The sequence below is a fragment of the Gobio gobio genome (assembly GCF_949357685.1).
Source record: "Gobio gobio genome assembly, chromosome: 7".
In the NCBI taxonomy this organism is placed as follows: domain Eukaryota; kingdom Metazoa; phylum Chordata; class Actinopteri; order Cypriniformes; family Gobionidae; genus Gobio; species Gobio gobio.
Window position 1 is genome coordinate 53,039,986 of NC_137103.1, and position 20,000 is coordinate 53,059,985.

The following is a 20,000-nucleotide window of genomic DNA, read 5'->3' on the forward strand; positions in this document are numbered from 1 at the left end:
TAGAACCACCCTAAAGTGAACAGTTTAAAGTTCTCCTAATTAAATAAACGACCGCGGAAGGTTCCGCTCTCTTCATCGTGTCACGACGAACGTGAGCAAATGTGTTCAGACGGGTAGCGTGCAACTCAACAAAGCCTCGGATAAAGCCCGTTTCAGTCCGGCGGGCGACCCCTTGCCCGCGTGTGTCAATCGCCAGCTTTGTTCTTGAAGTGTGAATTGAGGTGGCTATACATGTGATTTGGGGGTACATCATCCTCGCAAAAGGCACACTTCTCTCGGCTGTTCATCTGCTGAGCGTCTGTCCCCGACGCCTGGGCGGACAAGTCCGGGAGGTCTGGAGTCCAAAAAAGCTGGACACAGACAAAAGACATTAGACAGCAATGAGGGCAACCATACAATTATCCATTTGTTAAACTGGCATCAGATCATGGTGGGTAAATAAAAGCCAAGACTAAACTATTCAGCATGAATCCGTAGCTAGACTAGAGAAACATGCTCAAACTGCAGGATAAAATGCACTGACGGTTATAAATGAAATGAAAAAATGATATTGTGCAAATGAAATGCAAACGCTAAGGCCTTTAAGTGACATGATTGTGTAATAATAACAACAACAATACACACACACACACACACACACACACACACACACACACACACACACACACACACACACACACACACACACACACACACACACACACACACACACACACACACACACACACACACACACACATATATATTAGGGCTGTTGATTTAACACGTTAATTTAATTAGTTATGGGGGGAAATTATTAAAGCTAATGCTATTTCATGCATTCTGACTTTTTCCACATTGTTAAAGAGTTGATTCTATTGCTAAACATGGACAACATTTTAAAAAAAGGAGTTGGACGTATGACGGAGTATTTCTGTGCCAAATACACTCCAAGTTTCTGAAAGTTTTTTTCGAGTTTGGCCCTGTATGACGTCAAAATAGGTGGAATTTCTCCAGGAAGATCGTGTGCGAGAGTGAGAGCGCGTCCATCGACGAGCTTCGTTCGGTTTCGGGAGCCGTCAGCAGCGCTGCCATTTTGTTTTTAGACCACGAAATCAACAATGTCACTAAAGAAGTGTGTTTCTGGTGTGAGGGAAAGATCACCTTGTTCAGCTTCCCAAATAACCAAGAGTTAAGGGAACAGTGGATGCAGTTTGTTTTCCCGGAGCAGCAATGGAGTTCTGCAAGTGTGTGTGTGTTTGTTCCCGGTCATGAGTCAAAAGTGCATCAAATGTGTGTTTTTTGTTGGCAATCGCCGCATAAGTGCATCATAATGAGAACAACATTAATGTATAGTAAATGGAAAGTTACCCAGGGAGGGATAATGCCACGAATGTACTGTGTGCGCGTGTGTTTGTCATAGGTGTGTGTGTCCACAAGTTCGGCTGTTTTCAGAAAGAATCAGTACAGCATATCTGTCTTTTATAAATATGATAAAACTAAACACTTTTTTTGAGATATGAAGGATGCAATACTACTCTATAGGTCCTCAAGATTAACATGAGATTGGCTAAAACTGTTTGTTTCTCCCCTGGACGCATTTAACGTAGGTTATCATACAGTTGATTGGTGACGAAAATGAACTGTAGACTTAAAATGCGGTTATTTGCCCTTAAAATTCAAGATATAAGGACGAAAATGCTTGTATGGGTTTGTCTTATATTTATATCATGATTTAGTTAAAGCTGCAGTCCATAACTTTTAGCGCTCTAGTGGTTAATAAACAGAACTGGGTACGAAGTATTTTTGCGGACGAACATTGCAGCCGGAGCTACTTCTCTCTGTTTGTGTCTATGGCGAGTCACGCAGGGACTGTGCTCCTCCGCTGCTGTTCCTACCAGACCTGTCTGAAATAGTCCCAATATAAACACTTATTATAAGTGTACCATAATGATGAAGACAAAAACACGGTTTGGAAAATGGATTCATGTTGTACATTCTCATTATATATTTTTTGTAAATCTTGAACACAAAAAAAGGTACGGACAGCAGCTTTAAGCAATATCACATGAGTAACAAGCGTAATGTCACAGGAGTGCTGTTTTTGTCATATTTCATTAATTTTATACAACAGTTCAATAAATAAGAAGTTAAAGGGGTGGTAAACCACGATTTCACTATTCTAACTTTAGCTAACGTGTAATGTTGCTGCTTGAGCATAAACAACATCTGCAAAGTTACAACGTTCAAAGTTTAAAGCAAAGGGAGATATTTGCTTTTAAAGAAATCAGTTTCTAAGGACTACAGCAAACGGCCGCTAGGGACTACTACACATTCACCCAGGTTTTGCTGACATCACCAGGCCCAATATTTACATAAACCCCTCCTCCGGGGAATATTAAATAAGGGGGGGTGAGGCCATTTTGTATCGCGGCGCTGTTGTGGTATAGTAGGCTGGAGTGTTGTTGCCGCGATGCCGAGGAAACGCTGTTATTTTCATCCGGATTGCAGGTCTGGGGTACTTGCTCTGTTCAGCCTTCATTGGGACGGGGGTGCGTTGCAGAGCGTTTAACATACAGCATGTTATATGCACGTGTGTTTGAGTCAGCGGGGAATCAGGCGCGCGCAGGGCTCCCTGCAGCACATCCACGGAGGAGAACATCCACCGTCTTCGCGATTTCAATGCCAGATTTGCACAACGTCAGCTGCGTGAAAAAAACACTGCTGGTGCGTGGATGCATGACGCGCGCGCTGCACATTTCACAGAGGACAACACAAACTTCCACAAACTTCGCGAGTTCAATACAGGATATGCACAACGGCTTGTCCTGAAAGCTGGATGTACAAACAGAAGCTGTTCACGGGCCACAACCTGTAAGTCTGATTTATTTTTCATCGATGTGTTTTCCTGTAATAGGTTGTAGCAAGGAAGTAAACAGATGACAGCGCTGTTCTGCAAACCAGTCTGTTAAATGCTCATTCATACTTAACGTTATCCGACGAACACCTAACGTTACAAACACTAACGTTAAAATCTCAACAGCGAACCTGGCATTAGTGTAAATGATTCTTTGATTAGAGCTTTTATGTATTGTTTATCTACAGGCTAAACATGGTTCTGTGTGTGATTTGGCTAACTTACTAGTTTAAGCCAGTGCTTAGTGTTTGTTTTGGGTTAGTTCTTGTGACAGATATTTGGCTATAATCGTTCTAAAAATACAAAAGTTAAAGTGCCATTCAGTAGCGATCATTATAGATCCGCAGTCTTTACTCTCGAGGACTGAACAGCTTCTGCTCGATCATCTTCACTCAAATGTTCTGGGTCTGATTCGGGCTCAGATTGGTATGGTTTTATTGACGCCGTTGTTTCTAACACTGACCAAAGCACAGCCTCCGATAAAGGTAAGGGGCGTGACGTTTCCGACATACGTGCACTGCGTTTAGCGAATCACAACACACTGGGCCAGCTAACCAATCAGAGCCCATCGCGTATTTTTGAGGGACTGGCTTCATACAACCCGGAAAGCATCAGACCGTTTTACAAGGAGGGACAGAGCAGTGTAGAATAAAGGTCAAATATATGAAAAATAAGGCAATTTTTTTTAAAACGAAGCATGAACACATGTTACAGTGCACCCCACAAACACAGTCAAGCCTTCAAAAGAATGTGTTTTACCACCCCCCTTTAATATTGTTTTATTTTAGACACAATATTGTCTGCTTTTGCTCAATTTTGCCATATAACCTATAAAGCCAGAGTAAAACTGTTGTGCATCTCTGAGCAACAGTTCGTAGTTTCTGAATTAATCTGAGTTTTGTGCGAATCAATCGGGTGAACCAATGATTCAATGGCTCATTCATAAAGAAAGCCATTTACTTCATTTCTGAATGAATCAGCCGCTTGACCGAATCGAATGGAATGAATGGCTCAATGGGCCAGGTGCGACGACGCAACTGTTATTTGCTAGTTTCAGCTCATTTTCACGTCCAGCGCCACGCTGTTTAAATAGCTAATGCACTAGCGCCATCTGTTCGCCCATGGGCGTGCTGGTCTGAAAACCAGGTGTGTTCAGGCGCATTGTTGGTGTGTTGCTATTTTGAGGAACTGAAAACGACCAACACAAACCTGCTCTAAAGTCAATAGCGCAGTATTTTTTAGTTTTTAAAGCGTGTGTTAGTAATATGTGCTTATAGGCGGGTGCACAACGCACATACACTGACAGGGGTATGCCGCAGCACACACACATTTTTAAATATTAAAAATAAAAGGATTCCTCTCTGGAGAAGCGTTCAGTCTCGCATGTAAATAGCGAATCCACCATGGTGCAAGCACAACTGGCTTTTAAAGGGAATGGGAGATGAGACTCTGATTGGTTTATTGTACGCCAAAACACACCCATGACTCATTAAGAGACTGGGGACAACCCTTTTGGGCCATGTGCCTGGTGCGCCGACCATTTTTTCGGTTGTTAAACTAGCAAAAGTGGATTCGGACACGCCCTAAGTGCACCTGCGCAATGCTCTTTAACCGCCATTGACAGAAATTTCCATATTTTGTGAGAAAACGCTTCTCACATTGACGGAATTTTCCGTCTTTCCGTGTTTTTACTGTGATAGGGTAGGGGGCGCTATTACACATCTTCTGAAAGAGTACAGAATCTCCTGATCAAAACACAGGAAAAGAAGAAGCAGAAACAAGCGATAGCATATGTGTAATCATATGCATATGTAAAATAATGCGATCATCAACATTAAACAGCATATAAATCAAAACTGTTACTGAATGAAATGTTGACCCAGGACCCTTTAGGAGTGTTGATGGACTCCATCTACTCCCTCTGTGTTTTGATCATCGTTCTGAATCTGATCTGGATGTAGTCTTTGACAAAAACATGATTTTCTCAACTTTTTGATTAAAATGTTGCTTTTTTTATGAAACTTACGCACATTCAAGTGCTGTTAAAAAAAGAATGCATGAAGCTAGAATAAATCGGGTTAATTTGTTTAAAAGCTTAATTTGTTTCTTTTGACATATTGCACGTTCAGATATTCATACAACAAAATATTCTGGGGGGAGAAACAAAGGGAAAGAGTTTAGTTGACCCAAAAATGAATGTCATTCTGTCATCATTTACTCACCCGGCCATTGAAGCTTAAAAGTTTGTGTGTAATAAATGCTATGTTAAATAAAATAAAACATTCTAAAGCTACTTTTTGTAATGTCTATTTGACGCTTTTCTCATTTAACACAATGACTTTAAATTATCTGATGTGATCATATATATATATAGGCCTATACAGCTTTTGCATTTAATTTAGATTTTCTGCTAGTGAGAATAACATAATTTGTACTTGTCTCACATTCAGGACGCAGTCATATGATAACCAAAACAACTGACTTCATAATCAATCTGTTATCGCGTATATTAAGATCTGCCCAGTTGCAAAACAGCGCTGGGTTTTTAAAAAAAATGCCATAATGGGGGAAAAAAATGCTCTTTTTTTGGATGACACCAGATTTACACTTCATAATTTAGCCATTCCGTTTGAAATGTCTGTTTTGCCAACAACACTATACATCCCCCCCCCCATGCTCTTCAAACAGATGAGCCCAGGTATCTGCAGTGCTTTTAAGCTCAAAGAGAGCAAAAAGAACAGTCCGGAAACAAGTGTAATAGTACGACAGCACAGAAGACGAGGTAATATGTGATTCACAGCTCTCTGTGGTCTTAGCACATCCTAATTGACATCCTAAATGGAATAGCACCAAATTCCCGTGCAGATGTGAGCCTTACATAATAGGTGTGAGTTTCGCGGTTCTCCATATGGACAGGTAAAAACAATAGGGCTCGTTTCTGTCTTCTTTATATGCGTTTAATTAGATTTCCTTTGCAATTTCACGAGCTGCAAATATATACAGTTGTAAAAATGCAACTTTACACACCCCTTCCAGAATCTGTAAGATGTTTAGCATTTGCTCAAGCTGTATAACACATATTTAAATATATTCCACAAGACAAAAAAAACCTTAATTTGATCATGATCATTTGGTTTACATAGCCTTGATTTATTTTTATAATATATAAAAAGATCCCTATTATTCCGTAAGGGGCATGTAAACTCTATATAATATTTAGCTTGTCCATTTTGTGTAGTATAACGGTGCTTTTTAAAATATTATCTAGTTTACATAATATACACGCCGTTCAAAAACCTAGTGAGTTGTATTGCTGTCTTCTCCCTACATAGGCAGCTGCCTTTTAAGGGATTGTCACTTTTTAAGGGAACCTCATAAGTGTACCACACTAAATATACCACACTAATATGGCTTTTCACATGAAGAGCACAGAAGACTTAAGCTGCGTCCAAAATCGAATACTTCTCTACTATAAAGTATGCGAAAAACAGTACGCCAACAGAGTAGTATGTCCGAATTCATAGTATAGGCGAAAAGTACCCGGATAACCTACTACTTCTGGCGAAATTCTGAAGTGCATATACAATGGACACTTTACTATCCCATGAGGCCACGGGAGACGATTTATGAATGGAGGGGATGGGACGCAACTGACGCTGGTAGGTCACATGATCATGACAACATGGCGGATGTAGTACGTCCGGATTGCATTCATACTACATTCATTCATTCATACTATATAGAACATACAGTAACACTTTACAATAAGGTTCATTAGATAACTACATTAGTTAACATTAACTAATAATGAACTGCACTTATAAAGCATTTATTAATCTTTGTTAATGTTATTTTATGAACTAACGTTAACAAAGATGAACTAATGCGGATCAGAGGTGTTGTTCGTGGTTAGTTCATGTTAACTAATGCATTAACTAATGTTAACTAATACAACCTTATTGTAAAGTGTTACCAAATATACTTTTTTAACGGTTGCGAAGTTCGTTCAAATTCAAATGTAGTACCTACTCACATATTATGCAATTTCGGACGCAGCCCAAATCAATTTACTTCAATAGTTAGCATGTTGCTAAGCTAACAACAAAATATTATTAGCCATAGAAAAATATGTACAGTACCACACAAAAATAGTGTAAAATAGATTAAAGTAATTTTATCAATGCATCAGGTTATGAATGCTATGCATTTAATGCATTAACACAATGCTCATCACACAATTCATTATGGCATTGCCCTATCTAAAAAGATTACATGCATTGCTGGAAAATAGGCCATCCTAACAGGCATCATGATCCCCTTAGTTGCTTTTAGAGCACCTTAAATGATGCCTACAGGATGTATGTATTTAGATTAAAGGCACAATATGTAATTTTTCGCCACTAGAGGTCGCTTATTCAGAACAAAGGCGTAGCTTGATGACCTCTTGATTTCGCAGAGCTTTTATTCTTCCGCTTCTTCCACCTTCCACCATGTGTATGTGGGGTAACGCAGCGCTGTTTTATCATATGTTATACTATCATATAACATTGAGAGTTATGTTATAATGCTACTCTGTGTGTTTGCTCTGTGCTGCAATGAGACACTTGTTCACACTGCAGTGAGCTAGATCATATTAGCCATGGTAAAACATGGTAATCGTGGTAAATCAAGAAAACCAGATATGCATTATGTTTGCATACTTGCATTATGTTTTTGATGTCAGGCTTTAGAAAAGGCATTTAGCACATGATTTAGATACGCAAAGACATTATGCTTTATGTTAATACTTAGGGAGCTGGCTACCTAGGCAGCATTTTAAGGCATTATAGACACACTACTGACATTGACTTATCGGTAAGCCCCTCCCCTCGAACGCAGATGAGCCAATGGCAGTTGAGTATCAGTTGCGCTGGGAACGGAACTCTGACATCTTTAGGTTTCAGCGCCATAGAGAAACACTGTAAAATCCGAAGCTCTCATCGGTTTGATGATGTTTCTGCTACAAAAATGGTAAAAGGATGTTCCTGGGGTACTGTAACTCTGATTCCAGGTATCCGGAGAGGATTTTCATACGTCATACTCTCATTAAGTTACGATTAAAGTTAGTGAGTCCCTGCTAACATACAAACCGAAATAACTAAGTGTTCTCACGTCATGTAACGGTGTAGGTCAAAAACACAAACAAATGTCTACATGTCACAGACTTTATTGTGGTTTATCGTCTAATTTGTTTTTGGAGTTTGCATTATCCTATTTTGATGGGTATTATAGTCTACAGGTAGTGAAAGGGAGAGCTAGCAGTTTATCAGAGTTGTTTTGCTGATACAAAGTTTACAGTTTATTAGCACTCCCGAAAAGGCAGAATGTCTGTATATGTTTGTTTACTGTGAGTGTTTTTGCATAATTTGCTGTGTAAGTTAATGATAATGCAACCGAGAGAGAGAGTTTGTGAATGAGACGCTAATGCGCACTTCTGCTTTGTTTGTTCAGCTCTTACTGTGATTTTTTTGGAGTGAAAAACAATGTAATAAACTTCATAAACCATCAGTAAAGTTTGGCCATCAATCGGAGGGGATATGCTACATTCTGTGTCCAAAAACATCTTGGGATGAGGTTTTCACACTGACAGCTGTCATTGTAAGACAGTTAGCAACTCTGTTTGTTTGTCCGAGTTGTCCGGGTTTGTCCGGGGCTTACCGATAGGTCAATTGGTGACATTATACTTCTTTCTATGCAAGAATGATTCAGGGAACAAAAACTGAAAACAAATTGTTTTTTGCAGAACATAATGGAAAGCTGGAATTTTTCCTAAAAAAACAAGAGAATTTCCAAGTCAACTTTCAGTTGAATCCCTTATACAAGATCTTGTTTTGTGGCAGCGTTGCATGTATTCTTTGCAGGCAATCCCAAAATGCATTGCGATGAGCTCAGTACAATAAAAAAAAGGAGCTAGAGTTTGTTTCAGTGTTATTTTAGTATCACTGAAATACTAATAAAGCTTTTGTTAAAATTTTAAATTTATTGTATATTTTCACGTTCATTTTAGTTAAAGTTTTAGTAATTTTGTGTTTTTGTCTTTTTTATTTTGTTTTTTTAAATGTCTGCATTTTTATTAAAAATAATATATATATATATATATATATATATTATTTTATTTTTTTTATTTATTTTTTTTTAATCAGTTTTAGTTAGGGATGGGCGATATCTTATCGTTTGCGATATACCGGTAAAAATTCTCCCCACGATAAGAATTTGTCTTCCCGCGATAATAACGATAAAGCCTAGTTGATGGCGCGACCCATCCGCACAGTGCCGCCGCTGCGTGTGTTATTACTTTATGATGGCCGATGGCTGCAGTGGCTGCGTTCGTCACTTTGTATAGCTGAACTTTTTTTTGTGGTCAAAATAAAGCATAACCCAAAAATGTTATGTTAATGATAATAACCCTGGTTTGCTTCTTTGCTTATTTTAATAGTGAAAACCATACTTGAGTTATTAACATCTTAAGCTCTGGGGCTGTTTTCGGGGATTTCCGGCTGGATTTGGCCTACCCAAATTTAAAAGCTTCCCATACCCACATACAGTGGTATAAATATAAAATGTTGGTGTAATTTTACAGGAAACCCTTTGAAGTTATATAAACCACTGCTAAAAGTGATAAACATGTAAGTATATGTTGTCTGAGCTGTAATAAACCCTCCAAAAAAGAGGCGCTTTTTGATTTCTTTGGTTATAAATTCAGTTTTGAAAGTGTGTAACTCAGACCCTGTGTGCTCTAGCACCCTGCAGACAGTTTGGGCTGTTTCCCCTAGATGGCAGCAAACACTGGAAAAAGAGATTTTTGTCTGTATCATGCATGCAAGATTTATTCAAATGGATCTGAAGGGAGGAATATTACCTTTTTTATGTAATTTCCGCGAACCCAAATCTAAAGTCTCCTCATACCCATATACAGTGGTATAAATGCAACATCCCAGTGTCACAAAATATTATTTTTCCCAGTGTTTGCTGACATATGCTGGAATAAGCCCAAACTGTCTGCAGGGTGCTAGAGCACACAGGGCCTGAGATCTACATTTTCAAAAAGGAATTTATAACCAAAAGAAATGTATGTAACTTCAAAGGGTTTCCTGTAAAATGACACCAAAATTGTGTATTTAGAGACCACTGTATGTGGGTATAGGAAGCTTTTCAATTTGGGTCGGCTAAATCCAGGCGGAAACAGTCCCAGAGTAATTTAGTGCAAATAAGTTACTTTGTCTAAAACAAATGCCAAAGTGATGCATATCTCCAGAAAGTAGATACTCTAAGCTTTCAAATGGAGAGCTCCTCCACAAACATTTAAATTTAAACCCCTTATCAGGGTCCTTGGGGTTGAGGAGGTTAAAATTTCAGACCCATTTTTCCTAAGATTTCTAAAACCTAACTTGGATTAACTTGATTGACAACATTTTCAAGGGTTCAAAGTCAAGAGAAAGATAATTAAAACACCTAATGAATGAAATGCATTCTAAATAAAAATGTACAAACGTAGAATGCGGTGTATTTCAATGCTTCTAAACTCTATTGTAAGCAATTGTCTCCTGTGCACTTGACATAAGAAATGCTATTTGTGTGACACATGGATTTATTTCCCATAAAGAGCAATCTGAGTCCCTTCTCTGCATTGCAGTTGATTTGTTGACTTGAAGGCAGCTCACTAGGTTTTGGAACAGAATACTATGCCATAAAAATCTTCTTTTTTGAATGACATTAGCCAAATCCTATGTAATGTTTCCGAATTTAACTGACTGGGTTGGAAATAATCTTAAAAAACAACTACTGCTATTTTCTTAAAGGGATAGTTCACCCTAAAATGAAAATTAACCTTTAAAAGACAGAGACAGCCGCCTGCGGCTAAAAATAACCATTGTTCTAAAATGTTTAATAACTTTTAAACCGCTAATCCAATCTGTATGCTGTAAAATGCATCATAAAGAGGAGAATATCAGCTTTTCAGAAGTATCACATCTCGCGATTGATTATTCAGAGGCTCAGTGGTGAGTGTTGATGCGTCATCAAAATCTGCAGCATTGATTCGTCAGGGAAACGCATGTGGGTTGTTCCCCTGAGCCAAACAGAAACGATTGTTGATCACTAGTACCACCCCTTCCGTGCCCAGATTCTTTGAAACTGTCATCAACTCAACCTATAAACATAGTGTTTGGTCTTTTGAACCACCAATCACATGTTTCTCTGACACAACGTGAAAGTGGGTGCGTATTTGCGTGCATGAAAATAAACCGAAATAAACGCATGCAGAGCACTCTCTCACACAGCACAGCTCACAAAAGTTATTTATCTATTTGTATGTAGTTTGTGTTTTACACCGTTTCTCTGTTCTATTTACTTTACTCCCTGGACTTTTTTGGACACATCTACATTGTCAGTAACTAAAATGTATTTGTTTTCACACAAAAACGCCTAGAATAATTTTTATAATAAATGGCTATAACTTGATGAGGGATTGTCACCATGTAGACAAAATTTCATCTGGAAGTCTAAAACAACCAAGTCTAACTTTCTAAAGGAAAAAAATCCCAAATTCATGAAGTTCTGTTTGAGTTCACAGTAAAAACACCTGCCGTTTAGATAGGAAAATGATCCATGACACTTGATGCGAACTGCTAGAATGGGTGAGAAAAACAAAGAAAAGTAGAGGCAAGTCAGACGCCCCAAAAATGTTCAAGGTCTTTAAGGGTTAAGTCATAAATTACTCACTTTTGCATCTTTTTTTTTAGCAGGAATTTTTTTTTCTATTCTCATTTTGTTGTCCATAAAAGAAAGAAGGACATATGGCATTAGAACAACAACACCAGGGTGAATAAATGATGACTTAATTTCCATTTTAGGGTGAACTATCCCTTTAAAGCTACACTGTGTGATATTTTCCCCCATCTAGTGGTGAAAAGGTATATGACCATCCAGTGAATATTAGTTTCTGTTCCTCTCAATTCCGATTTCGTTTTAACTCCTACGGTGGCCGATTTAGTCCAAGATTAACATGGCTTCCAGTTCGACCTCGTCCACATTCGACACGGTGCCATCGAGTGTTAAAACGCGAAAGGCGAAGCTTGAATTTACGGGTATGTCCCTCTTTGGCTAATGTACTTTCAAGATGGAGGGGCAACATGGCGACCCGCATTCGAACCCCTCACCCGTATGTATTTTCAATGGCATATTATAAACTTACGAGAATACTTTATTACTTGAAAGAAGTAAATATACATTAATGAGCACATATATTTTTGAAAGAACTAAGTGTTTTTAGCTAAGAATAAACCAAAAAAGTTACACAGTGTAGCTTTATGTCGCTCACATGACTTGTTCTTACTATTCATGTAATAAAGATGCCAGCAAACTTTCAAGTCATCCTGGGTGTGATTGTCTATCTTACCTGTTGGGGTCCTCGTACATTTTCGTGTGACGCAGATGTGTGAGCTGACGAAGAGGGGGCGGGGTATGACGAATAAGACTCCTCCCTCATTGTGTGCATTTGGTCTCCCAGGTCCAGTCTGTGCAGAGGCAGGTCCACGCGTTTATCCGGTGTGCTGTTGAGAAAGTCGTACTCGTCGTCTGTGCTTGGGGGAAACTTCACACTCAGGCCGCTTAGGGAATCAAAAAAAGTGTTGACTGGAACAGCGCTACGTGATGCGAGGGGCGGGGGGTTCGAAGGTTCGTCGACCTCTGGCCTCAGCGGTGAGGAAAACGGCACTTCGGGTTGTTCCGCTGTGGCGTCGGTGCACTGGATGGGCATGGAAAACTGCACTGGAGACAGATAGGAAATCAACAAAACATTTATGTTATTTGTCCAACACCAACGCTTGTATCATGACATTTCTTTTTTACATTAGTGAACAATATTAGTTAACATTAAACTCCTTAGCTCTGGGACAATTTTGGGGGATTTCTGCATGGATTTGGCCTCATCAAACTGAAAAGCTTCCCCTACCCACAGTGGTTTAAATATACAATTTTGGTGTCATTTTACAGGAAACCCTTTACATAAAGCACTGCTAAAAGTAATAAACATTTAAGTACATGTTATCTGAGCTGCAAGTGTTTGCTGACATATGCTGGAAGCAGCCCAAACTGTCTGCAGGGTGCTAGAGCACACTGAGAAATACACTTTCAAATGTGAATTTATAACCAAAAAAAATCAAAAAGCACCTCTTTTTGGGGGGTTTATTACAGCTCAGACAACATACACTTAAATGTTTATCACTCTTAGCAGTGGTTTATGTAACTTCAAAGGGTTTCCTGTGAAATGACACCACAATTGTGTACTTAGAGACACTGTATGTGGGTATGGGAAGCTTTTCAATTTGGGTCGGCCAAATCAGGCGGGTAATTTAGTGTAAATAAGTTACTTTGTGTAAAACAAATGTCAAAGTGATGCATGTCTCAAATGGTTTCCATTTCAAATGGTACCATATATGAGGTCAGAGCTCCTCCACAGACATTAAAAATGTAAAGAATATACTTGATGATGTCATTCCGGATCCTTATCAGGGTCCAACAATGATGCTTTTTTACATTTTCATCTTTCTTTAGTGTGTAATGTTGCTGTTTGAGCATGAAAAAGTCAGTGTTAGTGTTTCTGAACTCCCTGAAACATTATAGTCTTGAGTTTTCTTCCGGGAACGAACAAGTCACAATATTCCTCATTTAAATCATTAATATGCAGAATAAAGGGGCGGGGCCTGGTTGAGTTAGTTAGTAGTGTGTTGAAACTGGCGGTTATTGTGAGGGGCGGGACATTTCCCAAACACGCTCAAAGTGCTTAACCAATCACGACACTCTGATCCAGCCGACCAATCAGGGCATATTGTGCTTTTCAGAAGGAGGGGCTTCATAGAGACAGGAAGTAAACAGAGCGTTACTGACAGACTGGGAAGAGATGAGATGAAACAATGGAGAATATGTGAAAAATAATGTGTTTTAACATCATCAGGGAGAACTAATCATCCCAAGTTTTCAATCAAATCTTTGAAAGAGTCAGTACTTCCATCCATCAGTACTTGTATTTCCAGCATCAAAAACAAGTTTCTGGTGCAATAAAATTTAAATAATGACTTTAAGCTCACTTAAACGCAGCGCTTTTTGTCCATCACAAGTTAAATGAACAAAATAATGCGAATGCATCTATTAATCAAGCATGTAAATGGTGGAGAATTTTTTCCTGCAATCAGAACCAGATCGTAATCAAGTATTTTTCTCTTGTCAATCTCTCTCGCCCATATAGATCCGAGGGCATTAGTATGCAAATGCAAAGAAATCACAGCAGTGATATGCACACCATGCAACGCTGACTATTAATGAGGAACTCTGTCAATTTTAGCACCAAACAATGCAGTGAGAATTGCTCTACCATAACAACTGCGTCAGCCGCTGCCACTGCAAGAGCAATTAAAATCAACTACACAGCTCCAAATTCACCTCCAATGCGTCCTGATCAAAGTCTGTGAGCACACTGAGAAGACATGTGGAGCTAGTAATGTAACATATTATGAAATCATAATCATCAAAGCGTGGCTCAGATTCAGTTACTGACATCCATGATTCGACCTCCTCACAAACGATGGAGACATTTATTAAAAATACACGTTAGATTTAGATTAGGGTCCAGTTTTCACTAATAACTACGACTTTTGCCTCAATAAACTCCTAATTACTGCTTATTAATAGTTAGTAATGTAGTTTAGTTTAGGTATTGGGTAGGATTAAGGTTATATTTTATATATATATATATATATATATATATATATATATATATATATATATATATATATATATATATATATATATATATATATATATATATATATATATATATATATTTATTTATTTTTTTTTTTTATTTTTTTTTTTCTCATATAGAATATGGTCATGCAGAATAAGGCATTAATATGTGCTTTATAAGTACTAATAAACAGACAATATCCTACTAATATGCATGATAATAAGCAACTAATTAATAGTGAGAATTGGACCCTAAACTAAAGCGTTACCAAAAGTATTATATTATTATTATTATTTACGACTACTATTTTGACATTTTGATTTCTATTCTTCAGTGAAACACAAAAGATGTTGGGCAGAACATCTGAGCTGCTCTTTTCCATGAACAAAAGTGCTGATTTATACTGTAAAGCCTCAAAAAGGGCACCATAAAAATATGAAAACAGTATATTATATGATTTGTGCACTGTTTTCTAAGCGAGGAACAGACCCAAATTTAAAGGGTTAGTTCACCCAAAAATTTAAATTCTGTCATTAATTACTTACCCTCATGTCGTTCAACACCCGTAAGACCTCCGTTCATCTTCAGAACACAAATGAAGATATTTTAGTTGAAATCTGATGGCTCTGAAAGGCCTCCATTGGCACAATGCACGGTTCACTCTCAAGACCCTTAAAAGGCACTAAAGACGTCGTTACAAAGTCCATCTCACTACAGTGGTTCTAAAATAACTTTATGAATCGGCGACAATAGTTTTTGTGCGCAAAAAAACCCTAAATAACGACTTACAAAGTGATGACGATTTCAAAACACGGCATCATGAAGCTTCGAAGCGTTATGAATCAGCGAGTCGATTCAGCAGTTTGAATCACCAAATTTCAGCAGTTTGACACGCGATCCGAATCATCATTCGGCTCATTGATTCATAACGCTTCGAAGCTTCATGATGCCGTGTTTTGAAATCGTCATCACTTTGTAAGTCGTTATTTAGGATTTTTTTGCACACAAAAACTATTGTCGCCGATTCATAAAGTTATTGTAGAACCACTGTAGTGAGATGGACTTTGTAACGACGTCTTTAGTGCCTTTTAAGGGTCTTGAGAGTGTAAAGTGCCATTGTGTCAACGGAGGCCTTTCAGAGCCATCAGATTTCAACTAAAATATCTTCATTTCTGTTCCGAAGATGAACGGAGGTCTGACGGGTGTCGAACGACATGAGGGGAAGTAATTAATGACAGAATTTTAATTTTTCGGTGAACTAACCCTTTAAGCTGTTTTTCACGGATCCTTTTCAGAGACACGACAGCACAGAGCGGATCATGTGATCGAGTCGGTGGACACATTTGAATTCTGTACAGAATGATATTTTAATGCGATATGGAGGAGATCAGGAGGAGAAACGGTTAGAGATTAGGAGGAAACTGTGGCTTTACCGAGCTCAAAGGCTCTGGACGAGCTGTGATATAAACTAAACGCTATTGGCCATTTTAAAAAAGGGGAGGAGCTATTCGATATGTCCCGCCCTGTCTTCCTGTTTCAGTGAAACTACATCAACACATTGAATAATGCTGCGCGTTTAAGGCATTTCAGTGGGACTTTACACAAGCGCAAATTAAATTTGAGAGCTACAGAAGAGAAGTTTGGTTTTAAATGTACGAAGCTTGAATTGTCAAAGGTCAACAACACTAGGGTGAATAAATCATAATAACATCTTGAAATCAAAGTATATATAATTTTTATTTTAACTAGTTAGATAGATCTAGTCAAGTAGAAAGTTTATTTGACCTCAAAAGTTCACTGATTGGTGGTTATTGTTTCCATAATCCCTCAACAATTAACCTGACAACATTTTGTTCTGTTCTGGTCTGTGATGAGACCAAAAGGCCTTTGCATTTATAAAACCAGAATTATCCAACACCAGAGGTTGCCAAGATGTAGCTATTTGGTCCTTAAATATGTGTGTGTGTTTTTATTACATGACAAATACTGATATATTTACAGCACGGTTTTCCAGAAGCCCTAACCATGAGTATGAGCAATAGTATCAGCTATTAGTAATGCTTCCCTTAGCAAACACTCCTAATTGTGTTTAATACGTATGGACGTTCCATTGAGCAAAAAAACACACCGTCCTTTCTGCATGCTTTCCATCATGCAACCCCGTCCAAAAATACATCTCACTGGCGTATTGTTTTCCAATTGATTTCACAGAGGACACGTAATTGTGTAACAGTGTGCTGCTTAAAAACAACATTTATCAAAGTGATAATTGAACACGCTCATCTTCTCAGACTATTTTAATGTTGCGTGTAAGGTCAGAGGTCATTGGAGCAAAAGGCCCTCACACCATGGCTTTGCGTGGAGTATTTCTGCTTTTAATTGTGTGAAAGAACAAACAATGAAATGTATAATTACTATTATGCTGCATTACACTAGTAGCTATATAAATACTAATTTGTTGTGACATTTCTAATGTAATTGTAACTCCACCGTTTTTATTTTACCTAATTTAATTAGAATGGGAAGAAACGCACTTAGGTGATAAGCTATAATTTAATAAAGGATATTAGTCAGAAATTTCAAATTAGGTTCTAAAAAAAATACCATTTTACCATTAGCAGTCTCATTTCCGTTGTGCATTCTCTTCAGGTGATCTTTCTGCCTTTTGGTTAGAGTCTGAATCCTCTGGAAAGTCCCCTGGATTTCCTGCCAAGTGTCCAGAAAATTCTCACTAAATCGAAAGAGAAAGAGAAGTCAAATGTCTGCGGGTCTCTTTCAAAATAATAATGCTAATAAAAACAAAACCAGTGTTAAGATTAGAAAAACATATGGTAACACTTTATTTTAGGGTTCAATCCTCACTATTAACCAGTTGCTTATTATCATGCATATTACTAGGATATTGGCTGTTTATTATAAAGCACATATTAATGTGTGACCATATTCTACATCCCTTAATCCTACCCAATACCTAAACTTAACAACTACCTTATTAACTATTAATAAGCAGTAATTAGGAGTTTATTGAGGAAAAAGTCGTAGTTAAAAGGAACACTCCACTTTAAAAAAATAAATAAAAATAGGCTCATTTTCCAGCTCCCCTAGAGTTGAATTTTACCGTTTGCGAATCCATTCAGCCGATCTCCGGATCTGGCTGTAGCACTTTTAGCATAGCTTAGCATAGATCATTGAATCTGATTAGACCGTTAGCATCTCGCTCAAAAAATGACCAAAGAGTTTCAATATTGTTCCTATTTAAAGCTTGACTCTTCTGTAGTTACATTGTGTACTAAGACAGACGGAAAATGAAAAGTTGTGATTTTGTAGACCGATATGGCTAGGAACTATACTCTCAATCCTGCGTAAAAATCAAGGAACTTTGTGCCGTCCCATGGGTGCAGCGGCGCAATGATATTACGCAGCGCCTGAAAAAGGCTAACTTCCGTCAACATAACCAACGTGACAGGCTCCTTGCACAGGGGACTATTTTCAGGCACTGCGTAATATCATTGCGCCTCTGCACCCATGGAACAGCAGCAAAGTTAATTGATTTTAAGCCCGTCGGACTTAGTACACGATGTAACTACAGAAAAGTCCAGTTTTAAATAGGAAAAATATCGAAACTCTTTGGTCATTCTTTGAGAGAGATGCTAACGGTCTAATCAGATTCAATGATCTATGCTAAGCTATGCAACAGCCAGACCTGGAGTTCAGCTGAATGATTCGAAAACTGTAAAACTCAACTGTTTAACTCTAGGGGAGTTCCTTTAATAGTGAATAAGTGTTCCCCATACTAAAGTGTTACCAAACAAATAACTTTATCCAGAACATCTAGTTACTTACATTTCACTGGGAAGCAAGTTTAAAAGGAACTTTTTGGAAACAGTTTTACTTTATATAAAACTTTATATAAATACATAACTAAGTCAATAACTAAACTAAGTAACTTGCTAGGTAAATAGCTAAATTTAAGTAAACAAATTAAACTTAAGTAACTAAGTAAATAACTAAACTAGCTAAGTAAAGAACTAATTAAAGCTGCAGTCCGTAAGTTTTACCTCTTTCTCACCATCTCTGTTTGAAACCTGCAAATGCAGTTATTTGCCGAATTATCATCTTTACGTGGGTTATGCATCGGCACGGCTCCTCAGCGCGGATTAATCTAATGTGTTTTGAAGAGTTTGTGTGCCTGTCACTCATTCACCGCACTGGTTTTGGATACTGTACTTCGGAAGCACACATTCTACATCTTGGATGTATGACCAAAATAAGAATTTTGTATTAGCGTTACCTGTAAATGTAAATTTCCGTACAGTCTAATCTTTTCCTTTTGACTCTGGGTGAATCTCTAGTTGTCACTGATGATTGTTGTTTGGACGTTTCTGGATTACAATCCGCCATCAAAAATGTAATTATTCCAGCTGCTGTGAGAAAAGGCTATAAATGATCCGCCACCTGCAGCATCCAACATGCGATAGCCTACTACACTGCAAAAAATGCTTTTCTTACTTAGTATTTTTGTCTTATTTTCAGTCCAAATATCTAAAAAATCTTACATTAAGAAGCATTTACTAGACAAGCAAAAGTGTTTGTCTTGTTTTGGGGGAAAATAACTCAAAAATAAGGGAGATAATAAGCAAAATAATCTGCCAATGGGGTAAGCAAAATAATCTTAATTCAAACAGAAAACAAGATTATTTTGCTTACCCCACTGGCAGATTATTTTGCTTATTTTAAGCAAAAACTCCCTTAATTTTGAGTTATTTTCCCCCAAAACAAGACAAAAACTTTTGCTTGTCTAGTAAATGCTTCTTAATGTAAGATTGTTTAGACATTTGGACTGAAAACAAGACAAAAACACTAAGAAAGAAAAGCATTTTTTGCAGTGTAGCCGGACTCCTTTATACACAGACGTGACTTAATGACGCAAAGACGAACGGCGCCACGCTTGAATGTCCCGCAGAAATCCACCAGTACCACTCAAATTATAACATGTTATTACAAGCTTACCGTTGTGATTCGGGCTAAGGTAAGGAGAACACTGGCAGGTTATGTACATGTTCAAAAATTGATTTTGGATAATTTTTTACCAAAAAAAGTTAGGGTAAATAAAGGTAAATAACTGGATAAATTTAATTAACTAAGTAAATAAATAAACTAAGTAAATAAGCAAATTAAGTAAATAACTAACAAAGTAAATATCCAAACTAAGTAAATAAATAACTAAAATAAGTAAATAACTTAAAAAACTAACTATATAAATAAATACATAAAATACATACATACAATATAAAAGCTTCAAGTGCCTTATTGCTTTCATAG

The 20,000-nt window shown here is 37.7% G+C and overlaps 1 protein-coding gene across 1 annotated transcript in view; it reads right to left on the bottom strand.

Moving 5' to 3' along the window:
• The window catches only part of tank (TRAF family member-associated NFKB activator), a 30,285-nt gene that overhangs the window by 1,909 nt on the left and 8,376 nt on the right, over nucleotides 1-20,000 (bottom strand). Inside the window, exons 6-8 of the mRNA XM_079820850.1 lie at nucleotides 17,291-17,409; nucleotides 12,333-12,703; nucleotides 1-350 (exon numbers count right to left, since the gene is read on the bottom strand). The exon at nucleotides 1-350 is cut by the window's left edge and continues 1,909 nt beyond it. Of these exons, the coding sequence (XP_079676976.1) occupies nucleotides 186-350; nucleotides 12,333-12,703; nucleotides 17,291-17,409 (655 nt within the window). The 3' untranslated portion in view covers nucleotides 1-185. The remainder of the gene's footprint in view (nucleotides 351-12,332; nucleotides 12,704-17,290; nucleotides 17,410-20,000) is intronic.